The sequence below is a fragment of the Carettochelys insculpta genome, chromosome 1 (assembly GCF_033958435.1).
Source record: "Carettochelys insculpta isolate YL-2023 chromosome 1, ASM3395843v1, whole genome shotgun sequence".
NCBI classification, from domain to species: Eukaryota; Metazoa; Chordata; order Testudines; family Carettochelyidae; genus Carettochelys; species Carettochelys insculpta.
Genome location: NC_134137.1, coordinates 87188694 through 87215079, shown reverse-complemented (window position 1 = coordinate 87215079; position 26386 = coordinate 87188694). Strand labels below are relative to the sequence as shown.

Genomic DNA, 26386 nt, shown 5'->3' with positions numbered 1-26386 from the left:
CGTCTGGGACATTTGTGTAGGCAGATCAACTGATGGTACTAGCCAAGGGCAGCCTGAGGCCCCGGCTGTCTGTTAGCCCATTGTCTCTTGTTGTCTGATTTCGGCCCATTTAGGATCATTATGTTGCAATTTTGCTCCGGAGCATCAAAAGACTGTGCCTGAGATTTCCCACTGACTGGGGTTGCAAACTTCCACAGTGCAATTGCTACATGCTTCTTGGCTACCAAAGCAGGTCTCGTTCTGGTATCTCTGCACTTCAGGGCAGGAGACAGTACTTCACAAAATTCCATGACAGTGGCCTTGCCCATGCGGAAGTTTTGCAGCCACTGCTGTTTGTCCCATGACTGCAAAACTATGTGGTCCCATCTGTCTGAGCTGGTTTTGCTGCTCTGTGGTGTATAGTGCATCCAATGCTGCCACCAATTCTGCGGTCCTACTCTCCAGATCTTAACGTCCATCAGTGCACCCTTTGTCCATCAACCCATTCTCCATTGGCGTTAAGTTCAGCATATAGCATAATACAGCGTGGGAAGTCATCACAAAACACTGCACCAAACACTGAAGCATCTTGGGATCCATGTTGTTCTTTTTAATGGTGAGTGACAGTCAACGTAAAGGCAGTGTGAAAATTCCCATGTCCATTTCTTTTCAGCGGGAAGTGTGAAATGAGGGAAACGCAGTCTAGATGATGACATCAGAAACCAGAACCACTTGCAGCAACTTTTTTTTTTCCTCCACTAGACACTGGCACGTAATTCCAAAATGCAATGGGTCTGCAGGAATTGTGGACGAAGCACCCACAGTGCCTTGCAGCCACCGTCAAACTTAGGCAATCTGATTGGAACACACTGTCAACTTTCTGAGCAGTTTCAGACACTCAACTTTGACTTCATAAAATCTAGTGCTAAGAAGTAGACTGACATAAACTTGACTTTTTTCCCTTGTGTTGATATAACCTAACACCCACAACTCTGCCTTAGTTAGTGGAAGTTGCTAGCATTGAAAACCTGTTAGAATTCAGTAAGGAAAGATTGTGCTTGCAGTGGTAAACTGCTTTCTGTTCCATTGCAAATTTAGGGTGGAATTTGGAGATCTTTTTTTCATTGACTGTTTTTAGGTGTTAACAATGTGGGTGTGTTTTAACGAACTGTTTGAAATAACCCCTTTGAAGCTTGAAAGCAAAATCTAGTTATTAGATTAAATCTTGTTTCCTTCAGCTTTGGGAATCTTTGGTTTGTTGTTGTAGGGTTGCTTGTGATGGCTAGACCATTGGCATGAGTTCTTGTTGGTTGGTTTTTTTTTTTTTTTTTTTTTCTGTTTAAGGAATGAATAATTAAGACTTTGCAATAAGAAAGAAAGTCAGTCCCACTTTAGATCTAACTAGTTGAAGCTGTGTCTCAGTTGCAGCATGTTGCTTTATGTGCTGTATATCTTGACTGGCTACCACTGACTTACTAGTGTTTGAAGTCTAGTAACTGTACTTTCAAAATCATTGAAATATTTCATTGCTAACAGTAGACTATTGCTCTAGCAACTAATAAAAGCAAAAGGGTTACTTCAAGAGCAATCTGAACAGAATAGCAGAAAAATCATCATCATTCAGTTTAAAGATAACTGACAGCAAATATAACCAAAAGAGAGATTTAAAGGGGCAGAAACCAACTTTTGCTTCCCTAAGGGAAGAATACTTGCTTTCTTAACTTTATATATAGTCCTGTGCTGTCTCAAAGTCACAAAAATTTAAATTCCATGTGATCATTTGCACTGTGTTTGGGTTTGTTTGTCCGTTTAGTTTTCAAACTGAAAAGCGGGTTTTGTTTGCCCAACTGCTATTTAGTTACTTGCATCAAAGAAAAGGAGAAGTTGAAGTGAAAGCAAATCTAAGAACATGCAAATGTTGGTGTGAACAACAAGAGTAGAGAGTTACTCCTGAGTCAATCATAATGAAGGGATTTAAGTACAACAAATTTCAGATAAGTATATTAATTCTCCATGATCTTATTTCTTGAAAGAGCAATTTTGGGAGGGCACTTTGAAGATTTGTTTTGAAAGTAAGCTTTAGATAAGTGCAAAACAATTTGTATTTGCAGTTAAATGAAAATAAGCTGTTACTTATAAAGTGTGTTGTATGTAACAGCCTCCAGGAGCTGTCTCTTTTTCAACATAGCGTGAACTGTCTGGCATGTAGTATATAATAAAAACAGGCAGTAGGTATACTGGTGCACTTTGATACTCTAAAATTTTCTGAGAAGCATATCCTAAAGCTCTGATAAGTACTCTACGTTCTGTTTCTACAAAGCACTTTATTCACATTTATGTTCCGGCTGTTGAAGAGTTAAAGTACAAACTAGTAAATGTCTGAGGCATTTCATTTTATTTCTAATTTTCCTTTTTGGCTTTTATATATATGAAGAGTTTCAGCATGAAGGATCAACGAATACCTGTTCAGCAGGTTTACTAGAAAGAATCATTCTTATTTAGAAATAAGCTGTGAAGAGTGTCTGGTAGAAACTGAACATGGAATACTGTACAGTATATTAACCAGAGCTTTCAGACATGCTTAATGGGAAAAAAATGTTTTAACAGGCAGTGGTTACACACATACAAACATGCTTCACCTTGCCAGAAGCTTTGTTTGTGCTTGTCAGACACAGAAAGGATCATTATAAGCAAAATCTAAGACCGTTTTTTTGAGGGGGTGGGTGCAGAAAGAGTCAACCTATTTGAATTCTTTATTTCACTTTAGTTGGTTATATATTTAGGGATATTTTTGGATGTTGAGATCTGTTGAGATCTTCTGGTAGGGAACCTTTACTGTATGAATGCAGGCTCAACATGTTTAATAGGAAAAATATTCAGGTGCCACAACGTCACAAGTTTTTAGTCCAGCTGTTTGCAGTACCTTTTCCTTTTCAGCGATTCTCCATTTTGGCTATGTCATATTTTATACTATCACATGTTATGTTTAACTTGTGTTTCAAATCGTATATATTTTAATTGCTTATACAATTCCCTGAGTGCCTAAGTGTGGGTGGGCTATTAATATTACATAGTGTGTCATTAGTTTTACTGGTACACGTGTTTATGATACAACAACAACAACCTTCAGGAAGAAGGCGAGTGGGGAAGGAATTCTATATTGTTTGAAGCAGTTATAAAAGATGTCGTTAAACATCTTGTTTTTAATTAACATTGAAAGATGTTAAACCTCTGCCCCCATCTCCCCAAGAAAAATTTCTTCCGAACAGATGCTTTTTTACTGGATGTAGTCTGAAATTAGAACTTTAGTCGTCACACTTTTTTATGATGAGGGATATGAGTAGAATCTGTGTAAGTTTTTTCCATCCTGTGGAAATGTTTGCCATTCATACCGCTCAGATAATGTACATGTGGCTTAGTGGATCACCAAGATGATGATAATACTTCTCTACCAAGGAAGCTAAAAACAAACAAACAATAACAACAGAAAACCCATTGGTGTTTCAGTTCTCCTTGCTGGTGGCTGGTCTGTCTCTGGAGCCATACTACCATTTGCATCTCCGTCCATGTCTGGACAACTTTCCCCTCTGAGGGGAGTTGGGAGTTAGTGGGTGGCTGTCCACTGAGTTCAGAGTGTTCACAGTGGTGTATAGCCTTCTGACTTCTGGCGTAACAGAAATGCTAACGCTGGGCTAGTACACGTCTGAAGTAATTTCTCCAAAGTACTCTGATCTGCATTTTTCATTAGTGTAACTGAGAACAGATTGCAGCCCTCTAGGCCTAGACACTGGCTAGTAGATTTCTACACAGAAATACCTAAAGATAGCCATTTCCACATACTTCATGGTCTGTGACTATATGGTAGAGCTGTTACCACTGTTTAGCCAGCCACCCTGACCAGCTTCTGGTTCCTTCTGCTTATTTTCATGGTGGAGCTCATAAATATTCTGAATATTTATTTGAGGTGTGATTGAGTTACTTTTCCTTTTGCTCTGTAATATATCCTTAAATGCCTTACAGATATGATTTTAAATTTAGGGCCTCTTAGCCCAGAAAAGTAAACTGTCCAAGTAGAATTCAAAAAATTCGAAGACATTCTATTTTATGTTTTACTTCAAGAGGGATTACCAGGGAAAAAAAAATACTGTACACTTATTTTATCTGACAAAGCGGGTCTTTGCCCACAAAAGCTTATGCTCCAAAATATCTGCTAGTCTATAAGGTGCCACAGGACTGCTTGTTGTTTTTGAAGATAGACTAACATGGCTGCCTCTCTGATATACTTATTTTGATAGTCCTCAAGCCAGGTGTACAAGCCTGACACCAACTACCTCTAAAGTTGTCATTTGCTTTTGGAAAAGGAAATGAGGAACTATGATTGTCATTCAGAATTACAGGGAGTTTTGGTAGATAATGCATAATTGTAGCCACTATACTAAGTGTCCAAGGATGTATGACTTACTGTGTTAGGTGCATAATGATAGCCGTGTTTGCCTACAGAGAACCAATCAGTAAAACTCACGTAACCCCTCACATTGTACGTACTGAAGGTCAAAAGCAGCAATATTAAACTATAGACTACAGTGTGCACTAGCTACCCCTCCACATATAACTTTTCTGTGCATGTTAAATACTGTAAATGAAACAGTAGTGATACTCCACTTCTCTTCTTTCTCACTTGCCCCTAAAATTGCCTGCCTCACAGCTGCATCTTCCTTCTGAGGGCTTATGCTAGAGTAATGATTTTGTTTATTTGCATAAAGAATGATCAACAGAAGCATAGCACTTACTCTTTTCTTGTTCTCCAGGTTGCATTTTTGTAATGATTTAGCATTATTTTCTAATGCATGATACAAACATTTGAATAAATGTAAGTAATGGTTATAGTTTGCAGCCTTAGTATCCCTTTGTAACAAATAAATAAATAGACTCAAATCCTAGTGCTTTACTTACATGATTTATTTCTTGGGCGTGCTTGTAAAGTGATCAGATTTTGGCCTCCAATGAATAATGTCTTCTGCAGTTACGTGTCATGATTTTCAGACTACTGTTTTCATCACTGCTTTTTGCATAGCACTCTCCATAGTTATCTATTAAAATAGTATTCCTTTTATTATCCTCAGAAAATGTGTAAGGCAGCTATGAGCCACAGGGAGATTAAAAACTGGATTTTTTTCAATGCTACTGTGGTAGGAAGTGACTTGAGCCAATCAAAAGCCAAACCAATATTTTACAATTCAGTAACCGAGTTCTCTAACTTGTAATAAATCTCTGCTGAATCTACAGTCCTTGAGTTAGCAGATTAAGTACGTACAGATGATAAACCACATCATCATTCAGTTTAAACTTTAGTAAACTGAAGTTTTCCAAAGGCCAGAATTAGCTATGCTGAAGGTAAATTTCTGACCTTGGTTCAGCATTTTGCTTAGGGCAACATAGCTAACAAAACTTGAACTTTTAATATGATATGGTCTAGCTCACTTGCCTGCTTTCTCTTTTTTACCAGTCGTGTGGTCAGAGATGCTGATTACAACTGGTAAGCTGTTGCAACATCCCATTTCAGATTCACCTGTTGATCTGGCCACCTTCTGGTTTCTGCAGATGCAGGAATATGTAGGGTTACCTTATTTTAACTGGTGACCACCCTGGGGTTATACACCATATGTATTTTATTAAATGCCATTGTTGGATTAAAGGGAAAAGGATAACTAGCTTTCAAGTGCACACCCACGCAAACTCATACACTCACAGAGGCGAACTCACACACGTGAAGAGTTGCATGTGGATAGCGCAGGGAGCCAAGTGAAGTCCAGTGTGTCTGCCTGCAGCCATGAATCTGGGACGGTGAGCCGATTGTAGGCCTCCTTGTCAGCTTCCTCTCTTATTAGCATAGTACTCGGGAGCAATTAGTACCATCCATCCTGAGGAGAGCAGACGGGGCCCAGAGCTGGGGCCCTGGGCCGCCTCCTGCTGCCCCAGCCAACTGAAACTAACTCCTGCAGAGTGGTGATGGCAAGAACTCCTATAATGTTGCACCCAATTTTTCATATGTTTTTGACCATAGCTATTGTCCTGTCCTTCAGCCCCAGGACACTGTATGACCATGAATCATCACCACTGGCCCAGACTCTGTATGACCAGGTGTCATCAGCTAACAGCAAATGGAACTTTGATCTTCTCTTGATGGGGCCTCTTTCTCTTTCTTGTTTGGGTTCTTTTGCAGGATTCAACTCCTGTTATTCTCTGGCCATCAAGGTGGTGCTGGTTGCCCAGACAGGCTGGCTTCAGGGACTGATTCCATTGCACACACCCCATTCGCACTTTCCTCACTCACACAAAGGAAAGCTCAATGCAGCGAAATCAATTTCTTTTACGAAGGAACAGCCAGGATTTCTTACAGGCTTATGGGATCTATAAACAATTTCTTACTAACCTATAATACTTAATATAGACCTAGCAACTGCAACAAAACAAAGTTTACACAAAGTTACAAGACTTACATCTGCATTGTACTGGACTGAGCAGAGGCTTTATGCAACATGTAGCAGCAGCATGCACAGAGGACAGGGCTGAGCTAAATTGTATAAGTGCTATAGGGACTGATGTCATGAAAAGATCTGTTTTATTTGTTGGGAATTTTTTTTGTTGTTTTTTGCGGGTATTTTTTAGAGCTTGCCTGCCAAAGGCTGCAGCTGCAGTGTTGTTTCATGCCCGGACAACCCACCATGATAAAGTTGCAGCTTTGCAGTATTTCTCCTTTGGTGCTTTCATCCTGTCTTCCTGTTGTTTGTTCCCCTGTTTGAGTGCATGGTGGTCGTTACCTGTGATAGTGCCCCGCTAGCTTTGTTAACCTCTAAAATACACACTATTAATTGAATCTGGGACTGAAGCTTTGGTTGTTTTCCCCTTTCCCCAGATGGTCATGTAGAATAAAGTGCTGTGACAAAAGGCAGGCTTTCCATAACCCTCAGTCTAGCAGGTGCATTTTGAGAAACTCCAGTGAGTAGCAAGGGATTACTCTGAGATGCTGCAGCAGAACCTGATCAGGAACACATGCTAATGCTCTGGCAAACACAGACAGACCTCTGGCATCCTCCTTTGGGAAGTTTCCATATTGTACAGAAACCCCTTCCCTTCTTTGAGAATTAAAGTCCACTCTGCCACTTCCTCCTCTGCTGGGTGAGTTCCAGCAGCCTGTTCTGGGAATGTAGTGCCACAGACCAACTGACAGCAATTCCAGGTGCCAGGGTAAAATAGACATTGTTTTGCTGGGTGCACCCAGGCATCAGTGCGCACAGGCACAAGTAGAAACAACAACAAAAATCAAGCTGTATATAATACTAGCAAATGTAGCCGGCATTGTTCCAGTCCTTGACTCAATTAAGGTGCATTCTTTGGGTTTTTTGTGGGGGGAGGGGGGTAATAAAAGGAAAATGTACATGCTTTATTTCAGTTATTGTATTTTTCAAAAAATGGTGTTATTTTATGAAGTTTAATTTTTATTTCAGTTGCCTCAGAGCAGCTGTTAAATTTTTGCATTTTTTAAAAAATGGGAATTCCATCAAGTGTTTGGGTTTTTCTTCGTCCCTATAAACTCTTATAATTCACTCAGCTTTAACAAAAAAAGGCTAAAGGCAATTTGGTTTCCAATAACATTTTCCTATTATTTTCAAAGCTTAAGCATTGATTTAGCTGTGGCAAAACAGAGAAATACGCCAGATTTCTCCATTTTTATCCCTTTGCTGTAAGGTTTATTGAGTAGCAATCCTATTCCAGGTTCATCCTGTTTTTCTGGTTCATCTAGGTTCAGTCTCTTTCAACATTTGATGTGTTATGTCACTTTTGAGGACTGTATTTCATTTGCTCAGTCTGTATCTTGTCTAGTTGGTTTTATGAGATCCAGTCTCATTCCAGGGGCATCCCATTTTCCCATTACCCCACCCCTTATGTTACTGTAATCTAAGTTGTAAGAGGAAGGTGTATACCAAATTTGGTGGTTCTAGCTCTTACATTTAGGAGGAGTTCTCGATCAAGCAGACATGCTCTCTAAAGTACATAGTAGATATATCTCTTAAAAATTACCATAGCAACAATTACTCCAGTCAAGACAGGTTAGGAATTTGAGAACTCACTACTCAAAGAATTAAATTTTACAGGTAAGAGAAATAAAAATTACAAAATGCATAGACCAGTCAAAACACTAAAATAGCACACTTCACACTCGCTGAAAGAAGAAAATATATGTGCATTGCTGGAAGTCATAAGTAGTACCAACAACAATAATACAAGTCTGCGTTGGAAGGAGAGAGTGACACCAGGACAGGACAAGACTGTGTAAGAGATACAGGACTGTGTGTGAGTGAGAGAAAGAGAGAGCGAGCTACAGAGTGTGTGTGTGTGAGAGAGAGAGAGAGAGAGAGAGAGAGAGAGAGAGAGAGAGAGAGAGAGCGCATGTGTGCTGCCTACTGGGGGAATTTGAGAGATGTTGGAGCTCTATCAATAACACAATCACTGAAAGCTCCCCTTTGTTCTTGAATCTTGTTTCCCTTCCTTTGTTTTGTGGAAATGGGACGGGAGGGACTAAGTGCTTGTCTACATTACCACATTCCTTCGAAGGAAGGATGGTAATTACGATGTTGGGAGTTTACTGATGAAGTGCTCCTGTGCATAGTCAGAACCTCATTAAGCAAACCCCTCCCCCCCGCGGGAACTTCGAAGTACCGTCACGTGTCTAGCCGCAGTTCACCCGCTGGTACTTCCAAGTGCTGGGGCAACTTCCAAGTCACCTTGCTCCTCAAAATAGAAGGAGTACAAGGAAGGATCAGCTGTCAAAGAGTCAGCCATTATTTTTTAGGAACATGGGAAATACTGGATATGTTCGCTGCCATCGTGGATTCAACCAGTGGTTGGTTTGGTTCAGAATCCTGGGTAAAATTTTCAAATATTGAAAATCATCAGGACTTGGGTTTCAAACTGACTTAGTGCTTGAGTGGATTTTATCCCTGTCTCCAGCAATGGGCAGTGCCAGATGCATTAGTTGCCAGGCACCTATTTCACAGGAAAAGTGTCTTCTGACCTCCTGCTCCTCCTTGCTCTTGGCCGTTTCTTCCTCCACTGGTATTTTCTGCTCAACCAACTTGCTGTGGTCCATTTCTGCCTGCCAGATGGGGATGACCTCAGTCTCCTTTGGGGCACTGCAACAGGATCTAGCCCTCCTCTGCTTTCCTGGCCTCCGCTCTGTCTGCTGGGAGAATGCGGACTGTCCCTTTTAGTGTGAGGTGGTGGGAGAGAAGCACTGTCTTGTCATCCCCTAGCTCTATTGCCATCAGCTATGTCCCTGAAGAGTGGGATGTGGGAATGATGCACAGGTTGTTGCCCAAAGCCATAAGCTCTTCCACCTTTGGGCTCGTGAGACTACTGACTTCTAAAGTCTGTCTTGCCAATTAACGGAATGGTTGGGTTTTGCACTCAAGTGATGTCCTGACCTGGATGTGTTGCATCAGAGCCTGAACAGACTGAAAGGAAAACAAATTGCAGCCTTTTGAAAGCTGAATATTAGTTTACTGTCCTGTGCTTGAATGACTTGTAATTTTTCAGACGGAGTTTTGGGGAAAAATTATTATTTCTGAACATTAGGCTACACACTGTACTTCTGTACTAATGCTCCCTTTGCCTGTTGTTTGGAGTGAATTTCTCAGCATCATTTGGCAAATGTGTTCACATTGTGACCCAAGACCATGATCTGCTTTGCCTCCCTAACATTGACTCGGCTACTTCTGTGTGTACTAAGTGATGTACTAAGTAAACTTTTCATCTGCTTTGATTTCAAGCTGAATATTTTTTAAATTGCACTCTGCTTGTTTTCCTCCAGTGATGGAGAGGGAAGGAAAAGGACCTCATCTGTCTGCAGCAACGAGTCTCTAAATGCCAGCGGGGTCACTCTTACCCCCCGCCGCATCTCCTGGCGGCAGCGAATCTTCCTGCGGGTTGCTTCACCCATGAAGAAATCTTCCTCCGCAATGCAGCATCAAGGTTCGTGGAGCTTCTAAGAAAACAAACAGTGCACCTGCTATTGCTTGTTACACCTGGAAATAAAAGTAGATGTTTAACAACAAAGCAGCTTATAAAGTACTTGCTGAACCTGACTTGTGAAATATCTCATTGGGGTGACTTTGAGGCTTTTGTTTTGAAATGGTGTTTCTGTAACTAAAAAGAAACTGCATTTTGCTATAGATGCCATCAAGGGCAGAGAAACTGCTAGAACTGCTTAGATGATCAAAATATCTCTGTTGCCAAATGCTGCAATAACCTGCTTGTTTAAGACAAGAATAGTTATTTTTAAAAAGAGGGCATTTTGACAGTCTTTTTTTGTCCCAAATAGAATACAATTTGGCCTTAAGCACCCTCCTCATGGCTTGTTTTTTTTTCTTTTTTAGTTCTGCTCTCAATGCATTAATGTGTGAAATTGCTCCTAAAAAGTCAAAATTTTGACTAAAGTGGCTCCATTGTCATTCTTCACAGCTGTGGATTTACTACAGAAGTTCTCTAGCTTCAGCCACTGTCCATGAATCAATAGATTTATTGCATCGGCACCGTATGTTAGAAGAGAGGAAAAACATGGCTTCTCTGCTATGGGGCACATATAGCAAACTATGGTAGTTAATAAGCGTAACTGTAGAAAGAGGTAATAAACAGTACAGTACGGATGCAGTGGGAATTTGTCAACTATTAACTGCCCTTTGTAACTTGAAGGGCAGTTTGCAGAAAGGTGTTCAGTATAGCTTGACCACAGCACTTCATTTAAAATGTTGCCTCCAGTGTTAGAAACTTCTGCTTCTAGCTTATAATTTTAGTTCATTGTTTGCTGAATGTGCCAGTAAAAAAAATGTTCTCTTCACTCTGACACCTGTAGTCAATGTAATCACAATTTCTAGTGACAGTTCTGTCATTTTTTGCAGATGGGTTTGAGGGGAGTGAATTGTTACCACTTTCCCCTCTTGCTCCCGCCTTGGAGGAGGACCCTCTTTCTTTAATGTTGCAAAATGAAGATGTCCCAGATAATGCTGTTGTGAGAAGAAAATCAGAAGAGTTGCAGAGTCTGTGGAGAAAAGCTATTCACCAACAAATCCTACTGCTTCGTATGGAAAAAGAAAACCAGAAGCTGGAAGGTTAGCCGCTCAGAAACACCTGGGAATGGTTTAAAAGGGCTCAGATCCCAAGCAACTCCCATTGATGTCAGCTGAAAATCTGGGCCAATGAATGATATTATAAGTTATGCAGTAGATTCAGAAACAGAATTGATGGAAGATTGAGGTATAGTCTTAGATGCACTGCTGTCCCATGAAAAGCCTGCAAGTAATGATTAATATACCTGAAAAGATTGGGCATATATTAAAAGATGACATAGCTGGCATATGAACAACTTTACTGGTAATTTTATGGCTGAAATGGTCAAAAAAAAAAAAAAAAGGCATAGATGCAAAATGTTCCATGATTTAAACACTCTTTTTTGTGAGGTAGTGCAAAGACAGAACAATACTGCAGCTCATTTTCCATCAGGTTCCCCTTCTTTATAAAGTACATGTTTGTGTGTCAGTTTTGCCATTTTAAAAACACGCTTTTTGGTGGAATGGGAACCACCAGATTCTGGAATATCAAACCATCACCATCCAGGATTTATTCTCCTATCATCCTGTAGCAAATGGTTGTGAATACTTAAAACATTGGTGGACTGCTCTCCTCATACTTCATTTCAACAGGATGGCAAATGATTTTCTATAGCACTGTCCAAATGGGTTTTGTACAGCATAAAAACAAATGACCTTTCCAACAAAATGTTTCTTATATATTTCCCGTTCTTTCTTTCTTACTAGGCCAGGGAAGTAATTAAGGTCCTACATTTTCAAAAGCAATTAGTATTTTGGTGTTGCAGTCTTTTGAGTGCCCAACTTGAGATACGTTAAAGTGCCTCATTTTTAGGAAGGTGAGCGCTCAGTGGTTAGTGAAAATCAGGCTCTGATAAAGATCTGAAGTTAGATGGACACTCTCCCTGTCTCTCTTCCTTTGTCAGCATCAGATTCTTCTTGCTATTCAGGAGCAATTCTACAAAAGGTGGTAGTCAAAATCCTGGTCTTAATGTAAAACTTATAAGCTACATCTATGCTAGAGAGTTTTGTTGACCCCGCTCAGTGCTTGGGGTCTGCTGTCCTGCAGACAGCCTGGCAGTCCTTAGTGTGTGCAGGGCAAGGGGGTTGGGGAGTTGCCCTTTAAAGAAGCGGATAACTGCAACCCCCAGACGGGCTTGTCAGCTGTACTACCCCATCTGCAGCATTTCCTGGCCCATTCTCTCGAAAGGGTGCCTGGAGCTGTGGGGATGTTCTCCTTCAAAAGAACAGACCGGTCTTAGAAAGAGCTGATTGCAATCGTGATCTGCTTTTGGTGTGTAGACCCAGTCTTTCGAAAGGCAATCAACGGGAAGATACCTTCCGAATGATCACCGTTCAAAACAGGCCAAGCCCGTGAGGCCCTGTGTCGTCTGTAACTACAGGCTTACGCGCAGGATGGCGGAGGGGACCTATATCCCCACCCCTACCCCCCATGGAAGCTCCCGGTCAGGGACATTACTGTGCCCTGCTGCACAGTGGCCAACGCCTCCTGCCCCCTTCATCCATGACTCATGTGGCCCTACAAAGGACACGTGTACCCAAGCCAGGACCTTTTTAATGCCTGTCTGGACCGGATCTGAAGCAGAGTCGAGCACACGTTTGGGTGTCTGAAGGGGTGCTTTTGGTGCCTCCTGATGCTCCTGGAGGTTGGCCTCTACCATGTGCCTGTTGTGTTGGGGGTATGCTATACTCTTCACAATACTGTGGAGAGCCGGCATGAGCCCTTTGTCCAGGGGTGGGCTGCCGAGGTCGGGCCCGGCTATGAGCAACCAGACACTGTCCTGAGTTGTAAGGCACATTGGGACGGGGTGTGGGTCAGGGAGGCTCTCCGGAAGGCCTTCACACCTCCCCCACATTCCCACCCACCACACACCATTCCCACCCACCACACACCACTCCCCCACAATGACCCCATTCCCTGCACACATACCTTTCAGTGCTTCCCCACTGTGTACAAGGCACACTGGGGTGGTGAGCAATAAACACTTCTAGAAAATATCTGAACTGTGCTGTAACAAAAACATGAAACAGGAGCTATTTGTAGGGGAGGCTGGGGGGAGCTATACGCAAGGTAGGGTCTGAGGTGGGGCTGGGGGCACCTGAACTTGGAGGTGGGCCAGCATGGGAGTGGGGGGTCTTAGTCCCTGGTGAGGGTGGGGAGGGCCATGAGCTGTGTAAGCCCGTACAACTCCAGGTCTGGGGTCCCTGTCGGGGCTGGAACTACAGGGAGGTAGGGGTGCAGGGTGGGTGCAACGGCTTCTGCCTCAGTGAGGAACACAAGAGAAGAATTGCGTGGCTGGGAGGCAGCTGGGGCTGGCTCACCAAGGCCTGTGCTGGCTATGAGCCACCAGCTGAGTTCTAGCTGGCGGCTGGAGGAGATCAGTTGGGAGCAGGGCAGCAAGGGCAGGGGATGCTGGTGGGCGCTGTGAGAGGGGGCGGTGAAGGGGCAGGGACCCATGGCAGGTAGGCAGTCATGGCCTGGGTGAGGGCGTGAAGGGCACCCACCGCCTCACCTCAGGCCTCCTGTTCCATTGCTAGCCACTCCTGCCAGGCAGGCATGTGGGTGGCCATGGACCCCTCGTCATGGGGGCAGTGGTGTGGCCTCCCACTATGGACCCGCGTGGGCAGCTGGGTGCCCCAGTCCGCTCAGCGGTCAGTACAGGGCTCCCCTGGCCCTGGGATGGTGGAGTGATGGAGACAGAAGGGGAGAAAGGGACAGCCCATTAGTCCTGTAACCTGGCCTTGAGGTCTCTGCCCCCACAGCCCCTTGGGCAGCCCCTTCCCCCTTTGAGCCATATGCTGGCTTGTGGCCCTGGGGGATCCCCAGCACTGAGGGGTACCTACATGGGTGGAGCATATGCCAGGTGTAGTCCACTCCCCCTCCCCCCCTTCTCTGATGTGGGCTCTGGTTCCTTGGTGTCAGCGGGAGTCCTGCCTGAGGGTCCTTGCTGGTCCTCAGACTCCTTCTTGGTCTTGGGCCCCGAGTGTGGCCCAACAACATCCAGTGCCTCTAGCAGGGGGACTGCCTTCTTCAGCCTGAGGAGGCAGTCCAGTTCCTTGAAGTGGGGATGGCTCGTGGCACTGCCCCCAAGCATTTGGCCTCATCCCAGGCGTGGCAGTAGGCCTGCCTCAGTTCTTTGTTTTGACTGCACTTGGTCCAGCATGCTGCTAGGGTGCCCTCAGGTGCTCAGGCCGACAGACAGCTGGTTGAAAGCCATGGCTGTCTGGCGCTGGCCACTAGCGTGGAGGAGGACCTCCTCATCCCTCCATAGTTCCCGGAGATCATTGACCTTGGTCTCCATCCATGATGTGGTCCTCTTTTTTTGGCCCTGGCTGGAGTCCTGGGAGTCCTCTGCTGGCTTGGAGGGGAGTCTCTGTGGGGTGTGAGGCTCCTGGGTGCTGGCCATGAGGGTGTTCAGGTGCCTTGGGTGGCTCGTGGGTGGGCTGGAGAGTGTGCTGCCACAGGATCGTGTGTTTGCTGTTGCTAGCACTCTGTTTCCGGTCACAGGATTTCTCAGTCACTGCATCTTTCTGCAGCTGACTGTGCTTAGACTGTAGAGCCCCAGAGCTGCTGGCAGGGCCACCTCCACATGCCAGCTGGCCGGCACCATGGAGGACCCACTGTTTCGAAAGAGCGGCCTATGGAGCATCTACACACGTTTTCTTTTGAAAAACTCTTCAAAGGGGGCACTCTTCCTGAAACAGGAAAGGAGGAGCAATTTTTGAAAGGAGGGCATTTTGTGTGTAGATGAGCCACAGATTCTTTCAAAGGAGCCCCTCCTTTCGAAAAATATTTTGAAAGACTATGATAATGTAGACGCAGCCATGGAGCGTGCACACTAAAAATGCGCTCTGTCGACATACCGTCAACAGAACTCAGCCCTTTTGCCAATAGCCCTCTGCCTCTCCCCCATGAGGCAGAACACTTTTCTCAACAGAATCAGTCAACAAAAAAGCCACATGGTCACTGGGCAGCCCTATCTGCTGTGCTTCTGTTTGTCCATTCTGTCAAGAGAGTGGCTGGGCCACTTTTGTGTGTGGCTGCAATCTGTCGAGAGAACTTTTGTGGGGAGCTGTCTTCTGACAGTGACTTCTGTCGACAGATCTCTCTAGTGTAGACTTAGCCATAAAGTAAATTAAATCTATTTTGATTTCTAAGTGCCTTTCCCCTAAAGAAACTGTGTGTAGTAATCTGCTACTTTTGTCCTGGGCAGTTTTTCATTTGCCAGGGGCTGCCATTATGCTGCATTCTCATTTTTTGCCACAGACACCCTTACCATCCTCATCTGTGCAAGTCTCAGGCCCACCCTCTTTTTCTCCATTTCTTTCATTCACCATCCAGGCACCTGTTCATGCAAACAGTATTAGGTGAGACAAAAGGGGAGGGGAAAAAAATGAATGTGCCTGCAGGCCATTGAATACACTTACTGAGTATGTAGCGTGTGGTCCTCCCAATTGGCCCATTACTAGAAATACGTATCAGCAGGGAGCCAGAAGCCTCTTGGGCTTTGTAGGGAACATCCACTAGTTATTTAATCCAAGCAGGGCCAATCCAAGCAAATCCTGTATTCTTGGCTATTTTTTTTTTAAACTACCTGCCAGTTTGTGTTTGGGAGACAGGGAGATTTGAGACTATTTGTAGGTTGTTCGGGAAAGTTTCCCAGTCTCCATATTAATTTTACATTTGCTTGCTTGGGATATTACAGTCCAAGCATGAGTTGATAACACGTGTGGGAAGGTTGTGTTGTACATGGAAGTGAGCAGGGTATTTCATTATTACATCTTTATTCAAGTGATGGTGGTTCTTCTAGCCCTACCATCCATAACAAACTTCAGAAAACCCAGAAAGAGCCGAGACTGCCAGTGGCAGCCTAATTCTTAGCTGTATAGTCATCATACTGATTCTTGTTCCTTTATTTTAATGTGTGAATTTTCCATCCCCCCTTTAAGAAATAGCTCTCAGCAGGTCTTCTCTGCTAATGTGTTGTTCTAAATGTACTGATTAAAATATTCACACAATCTCTCCTACTGTTCCTTGTGCCCTCGAGGAGATTTGAATGCTAACTATTTGTTCTGCAGAAGGTAAGATTTCTGAAGTGAATACCGATTGTTTTAATTTTGGTAGTGGCCAAAGGCTGCTCTTTTTAAACACAATATGTCTAAGTGATTTCAAAACAAGAGAATTTAAAGAGGATGGTACCAAGCAAATCTACAAAAAGCCTAATTTTGCTTGTTCTCACTGAGTAGTGCCTTACACTACAAGCCCCCCTGATTTCAGTGGGGATAGCTGTGAAACAATGCAGAATCACAGGGCTGGAAGGGACCTCAGGAGGTTATCTAGTCCAGCACCCTCCTTCAAGCAGGATCAACCACCACTAAGTCATCCCAGCCAGGACCTTGTCCAGCTGGGACTTAAAAACCTCAAGGGATGGAGAATCCACCACCTCTGTAGGTAACGCATTCCAATGCTTCACCACCCCCGGGTGAAGTAGTTTTTCCTAATATCTAACCTACACCTCTCCCTCTTCAACTTCAGGCCATTGCTCCTTGTTCTGCCATCTGACACCACTGAGAACAGTTTCTCACCCTCCTTTTTAGAGCTCCCCTTCAGGAAGTTGAAGGCTGCTATTAAATCACCTCTAAGTCTTCTCTTCTGTAAACTAAACAAGTCCAGATCCCTCAGCCTATCCTCATAGGTCTTGTGCTCCAGACCCTTAATCATTTTTGTTGCCCTGTTATACCACTTAGGATAAGTAAGAGTGTCAGGATCTAATGCTTTTTCGAGAGTCCATGAATTTCAGTTGCTTAGTATCTTGCAGCTTATTGAGATATTAAAATATTTTGATTACAGTTTGCATTAAAAAAATCAGTGTTTCCTTTTGCCTTTGGAGAGCAACTGTTGTTTGACAAGTACAACTTTTAAAAAATCCAGGGGAATACCCAAGTTCAGACTGAAGCTTATTGGAGTAAGAGCTCTCCTAAATGCTTTCTAGCACAAAGTGGCTGGGTCCCAGAGATACTCCCACAATACAAATATTCAGAAGAATGTTCATTGGGCCCTTGCCAGTCAGATAAATATGACAAATAATAAAGGACTTGGAGTTACTCAACAGCTAGGCATGTGTGAACAGGCTAAACAGTAATTACTGATTCTGCATGCACTTATGAATGTATCCTGATTATCTCAGGCCTGATGTGTGTTCTTTCACTTTTTGCTGAACATGGGGTATTGGCTATTTCTGGAGGTAAGACAGATCTTCTGGGGGCACAGAAGGTGTGATTTGGCCTGTTTCGCTCTACTGTGGGAAAGGAAAATAGAGTTTTTTTATATGGCTCACAGAGGAGCGATGATTAACTTCACACACAGCTCCTGGGAAATGTGCGAGACTTCAGGATTTGTTGGTGTCCTTGAAGAATCATCTGATGCAATAATTCAGTATGTAACCTGCACACATGATTACGAAAGACTATATTTGTAAAAATTGGAATTTGGAACTACATGTAGGTTAAATTCCAACATCAGTGGTACAGTGTATGCATTAAATCCCACATTTGTTAATAAATGCCCAGTAAAAGAAGTATCGTGATTCATTTCTCAAAGATAGGAATCAAACTTAGGCAATTCTGAAATTTTATGGAGGCCTGACTGTTCTAGAAAAGTGAGTCTCCAGCAGTTGCTAGAAGAAATGGGAATAAGACAGGGCCTAGTAATAAAATTAGGTGCTAAACCATCAGGCTTGATGTAGCAAATGGTACATCTTAGGATCAAGGAGATTAGACGCTCATCCTTCTTACTATCCTGCATTATGACTCTGAACATTGGTTTTAAGAGAAAAAGGTGCTAAAAGAGAAATTCCATTGTTAAGAGAGCTCTGTTAAATTGACAATCTATTAGGTCACTATGAATAGCGCAGCTACTGACCACTAAAAGATACTGATTTTTACTTTGTCGTTTAAAACAGAAGTTTTCTTAAAAAAAAAAGACTACCAAAGCTTCTTGCAGTTCCAGAAGGAGTATTCAAAGTCTGTGGTATTTCTCACAGAGGAGCTATTTTAATGTTCAATATACATAAAGTAAAAAATTATCTGATAAATTGCCTTGCACAGTTGTTTGTTGCTGAACCCAGAAAGATATCTGGTAAACACCACTTAATCCTCAGCAGAACTCAGAATCTTGCCTTTTGAAGTATTGGAAGATGATGTTTTGTTCCTTCCATCAGCATCAGTTTAAGTATTACCAGGATTCTGTTGTGGAATATTCATTTCACTCAGTAAAGCTTAGCTAAAGTTAAGAGAAGAAGCAGTTGTGGGAATGGGAGGAAAAGAGTGTGTTGCATGTTTCTTTTACATTGGTTTGCTTTGTGATTTTTCATGTACCTTAGCCAGCAATATGAACCATCTCAATAGATGTATAGCCCAACAGTTCATGTAAAGTCAGTATCCTACCATTTATCCTATCCTGTGCAGCAATAGAAGAGAGGTATTGACCTTGGCTATATTAAGATATTTGATTTCTGATGTCACTCAAATACTTTCCCTAATGTTTTACATTCCAGCAAGCAGAGATGAACTCCACTCAAGAAAAATTAAACTGGACTATGCTGAAGTTGGTACATGTCAGAAAGATGTCATAAATATCTGGGACAAAAAATTATTGAACTTCAGAGCCAAAATCAGATGTGACATGGAGGATATTCATACCACTCTAAAAGAAGGTATTAAATATGTAGGATGTGTTTTGGCTGGCGCATTTAGGAAACTTGTTTTATTGAATCCTCAAAGCAATGTAAACCAAATTGACTTCAGTAAGCTTGTTCCAGTAGCACCAAATCAGTAAAAATGGCCCATTGCCTTTTTTCCAAACACCAAATGAACTACTTGCAAGGAGTATGTATACTGATCCTGTCGTGCCTACGGTAGAGTACTGCAGGAAGATCACAGGAGTGTTTACATAGCTGTGCCATTGCATGTGACGTGATGTTCTTGGATAGGTCAGCACTGGTGCAGGGGTCTGCAACCGAAATAGCAAGAAGAGCCATTTTTTTTCCAAATTCAGTTACAAAATCAATCCTTCAGGAACCTCAATGCATGTGAATATGAGACAGTCCTTAATAGATAACATCCAACCATGCTTTTTATCACCTCTATTTTAAGAACAGCGTACATACAATAATTTGTACCAGTTAGAAAGTGAAGTTACGCCCATCTCTAGGCTCTACCTCCCTCAGCCCTCAGATCTGCCCCCTATCCCTAGGCTTTGTGCCCCCATCCAGCAAACCTGCCCCCCATCCCCTGCATTAACCCCCAGACCCCAACCTCCCTCCTCTGTCCCCAGGCTTAACCCCTCTGAGCCCCGAGCTTCCCTCCCATCTCTAGGCTTAATCACTCTGAGCCTCAACTTCCTGCCTCAGCGTGCACAGTTCTGCAGCAGCCACTGCCTCCCTCCACTACTGCCCGCCATCTGCTCCTCCTTCTCCATGCAGTTGTGTGGCCCCCGCAGGGCAAGCTCAGAGGCCGTCCCCCACCCCAGCAGCTCTCCTGCCAGCTGAGACTTCTGCCCATGTGGGTCAGCTCCCTGCCTACCCGGCTTTTACTTCCAGGCTTTCCGCTGCAACTGACGGCTGAGCAGCCCCGGCTGCCGATGCTTAAACCAAAAACTAAATTCAGGTGGCTTAACAGCAGGCAGCTGAATTTAGATGTTTGTTTAAGTGGTGGCAGTCTCCAGAGCTGCAAGAGGAGGCAGCAGCAGCAGCAGCTCTCAGAGCTGCAAGTGGCTGTTTAAAGAGCTGCATGCAGTTCTGGAGCCACAGGTTGGTGCCCCTGCACTGGTGGGTCTAAAAGTATGAACCTATTTTCTCCAAGTTAAAAAACTCCGCTCCTGGACTTCAGGCTCAAGTAGACTTCTAGATCTCTGTACATGGACAAATCATTGCATTGCATTTGTCATTGCATTGTCAGGGATTACACATTTGATGGGGGACCATGTCCTGAGCTTACCACCTATTGTCGAATTCCTGTATGGGTTACCATTTGTGACATGGTGCCACGTTTGGGAATTGAATCTAAGGTATCTGGACTGAAGATCACTAGCTATTGTTGTTTAGGTGGAAGGACCAAGTCCAGTAGCTCGCAGTAAGTAGTAAACTGATGAACCCCTACGTGAACTAGCCATTCCATGAAGACAAATGGACTACACTATTATTGTGAGTTCCAGGTGCATGAAAACTGGGAACCCTGGTAAAGACGTAGCTAGGAACGCATAAAAAGAAGGCGTATATGAATCTACTCTCCAGAATTCCACACCAGTGGTTTAGTTCCTATGGAACCAATAGCTTATCACTGCAAGATGGATTCCATGTAATAGAAAGATGTGCAGAATTACAGAATACAATCCACCTTAAACACCTTGTTAATGCTCTGTTAGTGAGCTACACCAAGACCCCACACCCCGAGGAGCAAACTTCCTCACATGAGCAAAATGTATTACTAAACCTACATCTCAGTGGGATTTCTTTGGTACTTTTGTTTCCTGGCTTTAAGGTTACTAACTTTTGCAGTTAGCAAAAATGGTACATTATAAATCACAACATCAGAGCCTGATTAGTAAAAGAAAATGTTTGTGGATGATCACAAGTATCGATATATTAATTTAGGATGAGATCAGAAATTTGCTAGGTGATTTGGGGACACATGTCCCAGTGAGTATTTCTGTACTATAGCTGGGAGCAAGTCTCCCTGCTTGAGGGGCTTTGGCAGGTGTGTTTAAAAATAGCTACACAGGTGTTGCAGCTTCATTGGACACTCAGGCTAACCACCTGCGCCGAGACCCAGAAGGTCAGTTGGGCTTGAGCTACAATGTGTATACTTTTGTTTTTGGCGCACTAACTCAAGCGTCACTCATCATGAGTCTGTCTACCCATCCTTGGAGGCTCATGCTCAGTTTCACTCAGGTCCCACGTGAATGTCATTATAGAAGGCTAATGCTCCAAAATCAACTAGGTGCTTTTGGAAATCCCTCCTTTAGTGCATAGGGTACTTCAGGGGTTAATGTACCGTTGTTCTGTGAGCTTAGTAAGCATTGTGAGAGTTCCATCCCTTCTTTTCTTTAAGCAACAGGTGGCAATTTTGTTGTTTCGTTATGCACTGTATAAAGCAGTTCTCTTGTATGTCTTTATTATTATGATTAACCTTTAAATGTAACATACCCAAGTTAAAGTTCACCCTACCCAATACTTAAACTCAACTTAAACCCTCAAAGTATGGCTGTTAGTGCCATATTTTCATGTTCTGTATACGTGGTGGTGTAGTCTATGATCTTAGTTATAATGCATTGTATGACACTATCTCTAAAAAACAAAAGTTGCTTTTCTGGAAAAAAGCTGTGAGAATATTCAGCCACTCAGGGCATCTGTTTTCTCTCCCCTCTGATTTTAGGTGTACCAAAAAGCCGCCGGGGAGAAATTTGGCAATTTCTAGCTGTACAACATCGTTTAAGACATAGACTGCCAAGCAAACAACAACCTCCTGACATCTCGTACAAAGAACTCTTGAAACAGCTGACTGCTCAGCAGCATGCTATCCTTGTAGATCTAGGTACTTTTGTTGCGTCTGATAGACACTCTTAAAGTGTATTTTGTATCCTATTACTGAGATGAATGGAAATGTAGTTTTTAGTTGAAGTTTTGGGTTGGGTTTTGTGTGGGCACAGAAACAAAGATGTATGTGAACATACATTCTCCCTACTCTGCCTTCAGTGCTGCCTTTTACACACAACCACCTTCTCAAGTTCTACTTGTTTTGTGTGTGCATAGGGTGACTGTCCATCCCATTTTTAACAGGACTGTCCTGTATTTTAGGTCTCAGGCAGGCATCCTGACTTTTTTCATGGTTACCTGCTTGTGGCTGCAGGTAAAAAGCAACCAGGTGACGGACAGCATGTGCAGCATATAAGAGGTCCCCTGAATATACCTAAGATGTGATTTTTATAAGCTACAGCTTTGATATTCCCCTAGTCAGAAAACATGGCCAATTAATATGACCAGCTATTCAAATTTACTTTTTAATTTAAATCGAATTCTAAGACTGTTTTCTGGGAGGGCTTACTAAGAGAAACTGCTGCAAATACCAAGGAGTTTCATGGGGCTGTCTCTCTAACAGGGAACTGACAATTAAATAACTCCTTTTTTATTTTTCTGCCAGGAAGGACATTCCCTACACATCCTTATTTCTCTGCCCAGCTAGGAGCAGGGCAGCTATCACTCTTTAATCTCCTGAAGGCTTATTCTTTGCTGGACAAAGAAGTGGGTTATTGTCAGGGTATCAGCTTTGTGGCTGGAGTTCTGCTTCTGCACATGAGCGAGGAGCAAGCCTTTGAAATGCTGAAATTCCTCATGTATGACCTTGGCTTCCGTAAGCAGTACAGACCAGACATGATGTCACTGCAGGTAAGGTGATCTTCTGCTAAGACAAATCTTCTCCTGAGCAAACTTTTTACATCTGGCCTCACTTTTCTCCCAACCTGTGGGAGGATCACAGATGGGGATGTGGGGGAGGAGGCACTTTGGAAGGGGTTGGAATGCTCAGGAAGTAGGTCCTGGGGGATCCCAGGTTGTGCCCTGAAGCAGGACACTTGGGGGAAGGACCCCTGGAGAGGAGGGTGGACGCCAGCAGAGGCAGGGAGTCCAATTGCACTGTCCCCTCCCTTGCAAAATGTCAGGGAGTGCACCCCCACTTTGCACACCCCTGTCCTAACTTGAACTTTCTTTAAGATTTTGTAGGGACTACTACTGTTCGAATACTTGAAAAAATTGCAGTGTGTTAGGATAATAAATGTTAGAAGTTAGTGAAATGCACTTCGTTATCCTTGCCAAACATCATCTTTGTTTTCTACATAGATAAGTAGGTAACAGTAGCTTAAGAGTTAAACTTCTTCCCATCCCAAAACCTGATACTCTTCCATTTGGAAACTATGCTGTTGCTTTTCATCCCTGTCTTTTCTCCTTAATTTTCTGCCCTCCTTTCAAAAAAAACAAAACCGAACATCCCCTGCACAAAGAAAGAAAGAAAGAACCAGCCACTCACCAAACCCTCTGTAAACCATGATCACCTTTATCTTATTGCTAACTGCTGCCTTCCTGTAGCAAATGAGTAAAAGAAGGATACCCCAACTAAAGTATGGAGATGAAATTCCCTCATGCTGTTTTATTATGTTGTTTGTTAACTCTATCCAGGATTTTTTGTAGACTATGCCACTTTGGGAAGCCTTTATAGCCATCATAAGATGCTGTATCATCTCTTCATGCCACCTTTAACATGCAATAGAGAGAACATAAAATTGATATACTTGTGAAAAAATGTAGTCTTGGATGCAGACTATATTTCTGTGCCTCCCCAGGGAAAGTCAAGAACCCTCATCAATCTAACTATGAAATCAATAAGCTTCCATCCAAAAAGGCTGTGTTTTGCTTTTATTTTGTTTAAAGCAAAACTACTGAGAATCTGGTGATATAGCTGGCAAGCTCTTGGCATAAGGACATAAGGAAAAGGCTAACAGAAATCAGATTGCTACCTATTACAAAAATAGAAATAAATTATATGCAACATAGTAATAAACAATTTTCAGTTTTAGTCAAAACTGTATTTATCCAGAGAGAGTCAGTAAAAGTGCCTTGATACCTCTTAATGGATTGTCTCTGCCACGGATCTGATCCTGAGAAGGAACTTACAGATGTGCCTCTAAAAATTGTGAAACTAGCTCTGACTATCAAAGAAATCAAGGTTGGAAACACTCATTGCACAGACTGAATGTCCTAATTGAATTGAAGATTCAATAATCTGGCTTCTCAGAGAGGCCAAGAATGAACACACTCTTGTGTCTGTGCTAAGAGAAGCTGTAATTTTAGTTATTGCTCAACTTGGGAAATAATTTGTAGTATGTAATAATTGGAGGCCTATTTTTTTTTTCATCAATTGTGTTGCGAAGATCTTAGCTAAAGCTCCTGCTATGTGACTGGATGAAGTTCTTTCACACATCAGACACACAAATCAGGAAACTTCTTTCATAGTAAATAGTCCTTCAACTAATTGATGTTGTTGTTCCACTGAGACATTCTAAAGAATTTTAGCTGTCACTTATTTAGCTGCCAAAAAGGTCTTTGACCACTTTTTTTTTTTTTTCCCCAAAGTTTGGGTTTGATAACCAATTCATTGTTTGGATCAAATTCTCATACTCTAACCCAACTTCTGGAGTGGTTAGCAATGGTGATATATCCACCCCATTTCCATCACAGAGAGATAGGAACCCACCTTTCTCCTGTTCCATTTGACTTTAGATCTAGAACCAGCAGCCATTGCCATTCGAGCAAACTAATATGTTAATGGTATCAGGGTGAGCCAAACAGAGCACTAGTCTATGCTCTTTGTAGATGATGACCTTGTATTTGCATTTAAGTCCAAGGTTACCGTTCCTAATCTTTCAACCACCATTAATAGGCTTGGGCTCCTTGTCAGGATATAAAAGTGATGGGGGTAAATCAGGAATCTTGTACATTAACAAACATACCCACAAAGGCTTCTTTTTTTTTTCCTACAAACTGGGGCTTTCGACAGAAATCCTTTTAGGTGAAATATTTATGGATACTGATTCCCAGAAACATTCAGGATGTCTCTAAAATACATATAAAACCACATATTGCCCAAGAAACTAATGATGTGGGGTGATGGAGTTCATTATACCTCAGTTTGTGGAACAAAAATAATATACTGAAAAAGTGTCCTTCCCAGAACTTATTTAAGTCTTGAGAGATCTCCTTATTGCTGAGAATATCATTGAATTTCTGAAAATAAGGTTGAGGAATAAAAAGTTCCTTGGGGGGCACAGGTAAGAACCTAGACTGGCTCAGAACAAATTACAACTCCCCATATGTTTGGGAATATTTTGTTTTCTCCCAATTTTAAAAATGATCATATTTCCTTTTTGTTAAGTCAAACACCTTCGCAGCTGTTAGGTATAACCACACAGACTGCACATTGGGTTCAGATTGAACAAGACTTCCTTTCCCCCTTGCAGTCATTATAGGGTCAGATATTATGGATTTGATGGCTCCAGAGCTCCCACAATAAAGGTGGTGAAGTAGGTTTCCTACATTTTTTCTGTGCATAAACAGTCCTATAGAGTAGTCAGAGTCATAAAATCAATGGAAAAAGCTTAATATGGAGAGAGGAATTCTAAATATGTCTCATCTAACTAACAATGATGAATTTAAACCTCGTAGGCCTTCAGCAACAATTTGGCTTGGCCTGTTCCAAAGCATGGAAGTATCTCCATTTAAAGCATTTCCTTACAAATGCGTTGGACCTAATGCATTGGGAGTGCCAGAACCTCCACAATTTTTTATTTTTGAAGGAAATTTCCTAGATTTTCTTGGGCAGAGGTGTCTTTTTTCACGATTTCGTAGCTTTAAAAACACTGCCAAAGACTAATATTAGAGTTGTTTGAAATTAGATTCGGATATGCATCTATGCCTGATCCAATGGCACACAGTTGTATCTGTCCAAGTCCCCGCTCCCATTTCTCTCCCTCCCCAACTGTTCCCAACCTGTATGGCTCCATCTCTCTCCCTGTGCTTCCTGACCAGCTGATTGTCAGTGCATGAGATGCAGCAGGGAAGAGAAAGACCTGATGGCAGGGCTAACAGTGGGTGTTCAACACCCACAATTTTTTTCCATGGCTGCTCTGGCTCCTGAGAACCCTGGGAGTGCGTGCCAATGTGAGGTGGATCAAAGGACCTGTTGGATATTGGATGATAAATTAAAGCTCTCAGCTTTAAGTTTCATTCTTGGACAGTGGCTGGCACCAGATTCATGTAAGAAAGGTGCAAGAAATCTCCTACTCAATAATTACTAAAGTAGTTACCCATACAGAAAAACATTTGCTGAGCCTCAGCTGTTGCTTGATTTATGCTTTGAAGCCAAAGTGTTTATATTGATTTCAGTTTTAGAAGAATCATTACCAATTTAACTTTTGCTCTTCATTTTATCCATGAAAGTATCCAGCCCTTGTTTTGCAGGGTTTTAACACTTGGCCTTAGTCATACTTCACGGCAAGTGCCACATGCTAATTTTGCATTGCTTAAAATAATTTTCCTTCATCAGTTTTTTATTTGATGTCTTTCATTTACATGGAAAGTTCCTTCATTCTTGTAATATAGATGAAGTAAACAGAAATGCCTGATCTTCATTCT

The 26386-nt window shown here is 42.6% G+C and overlaps 1 protein-coding gene across 2 annotated transcripts in view; it reads left to right on the top strand.

The window, feature by feature from the left end:
- Positions 1–26386, top strand: part of TBC1D4 (TBC1 domain family member 4) — a 171495-nt gene that overhangs the window by 122642 nt on the left and 22467 nt on the right. For both annotated transcript variants that reach the window (XM_074988846.1, XM_074988852.1), the window contains 5 exons: positions 9851–10011; positions 10938–11147; positions 18701–18859; positions 21579–21737; positions 22344–22588. In XM_074988846.1, the coding sequence (XP_074844947.1) occupies positions 9851–10011; positions 10938–11147; positions 18701–18859; positions 21579–21737; positions 22344–22588 (934 nt within the window). The remainder of the gene's footprint in view (positions 1–9850; positions 10012–10937; positions 11148–18700; positions 18860–21578; positions 21738–22343; positions 22589–26386) is intronic.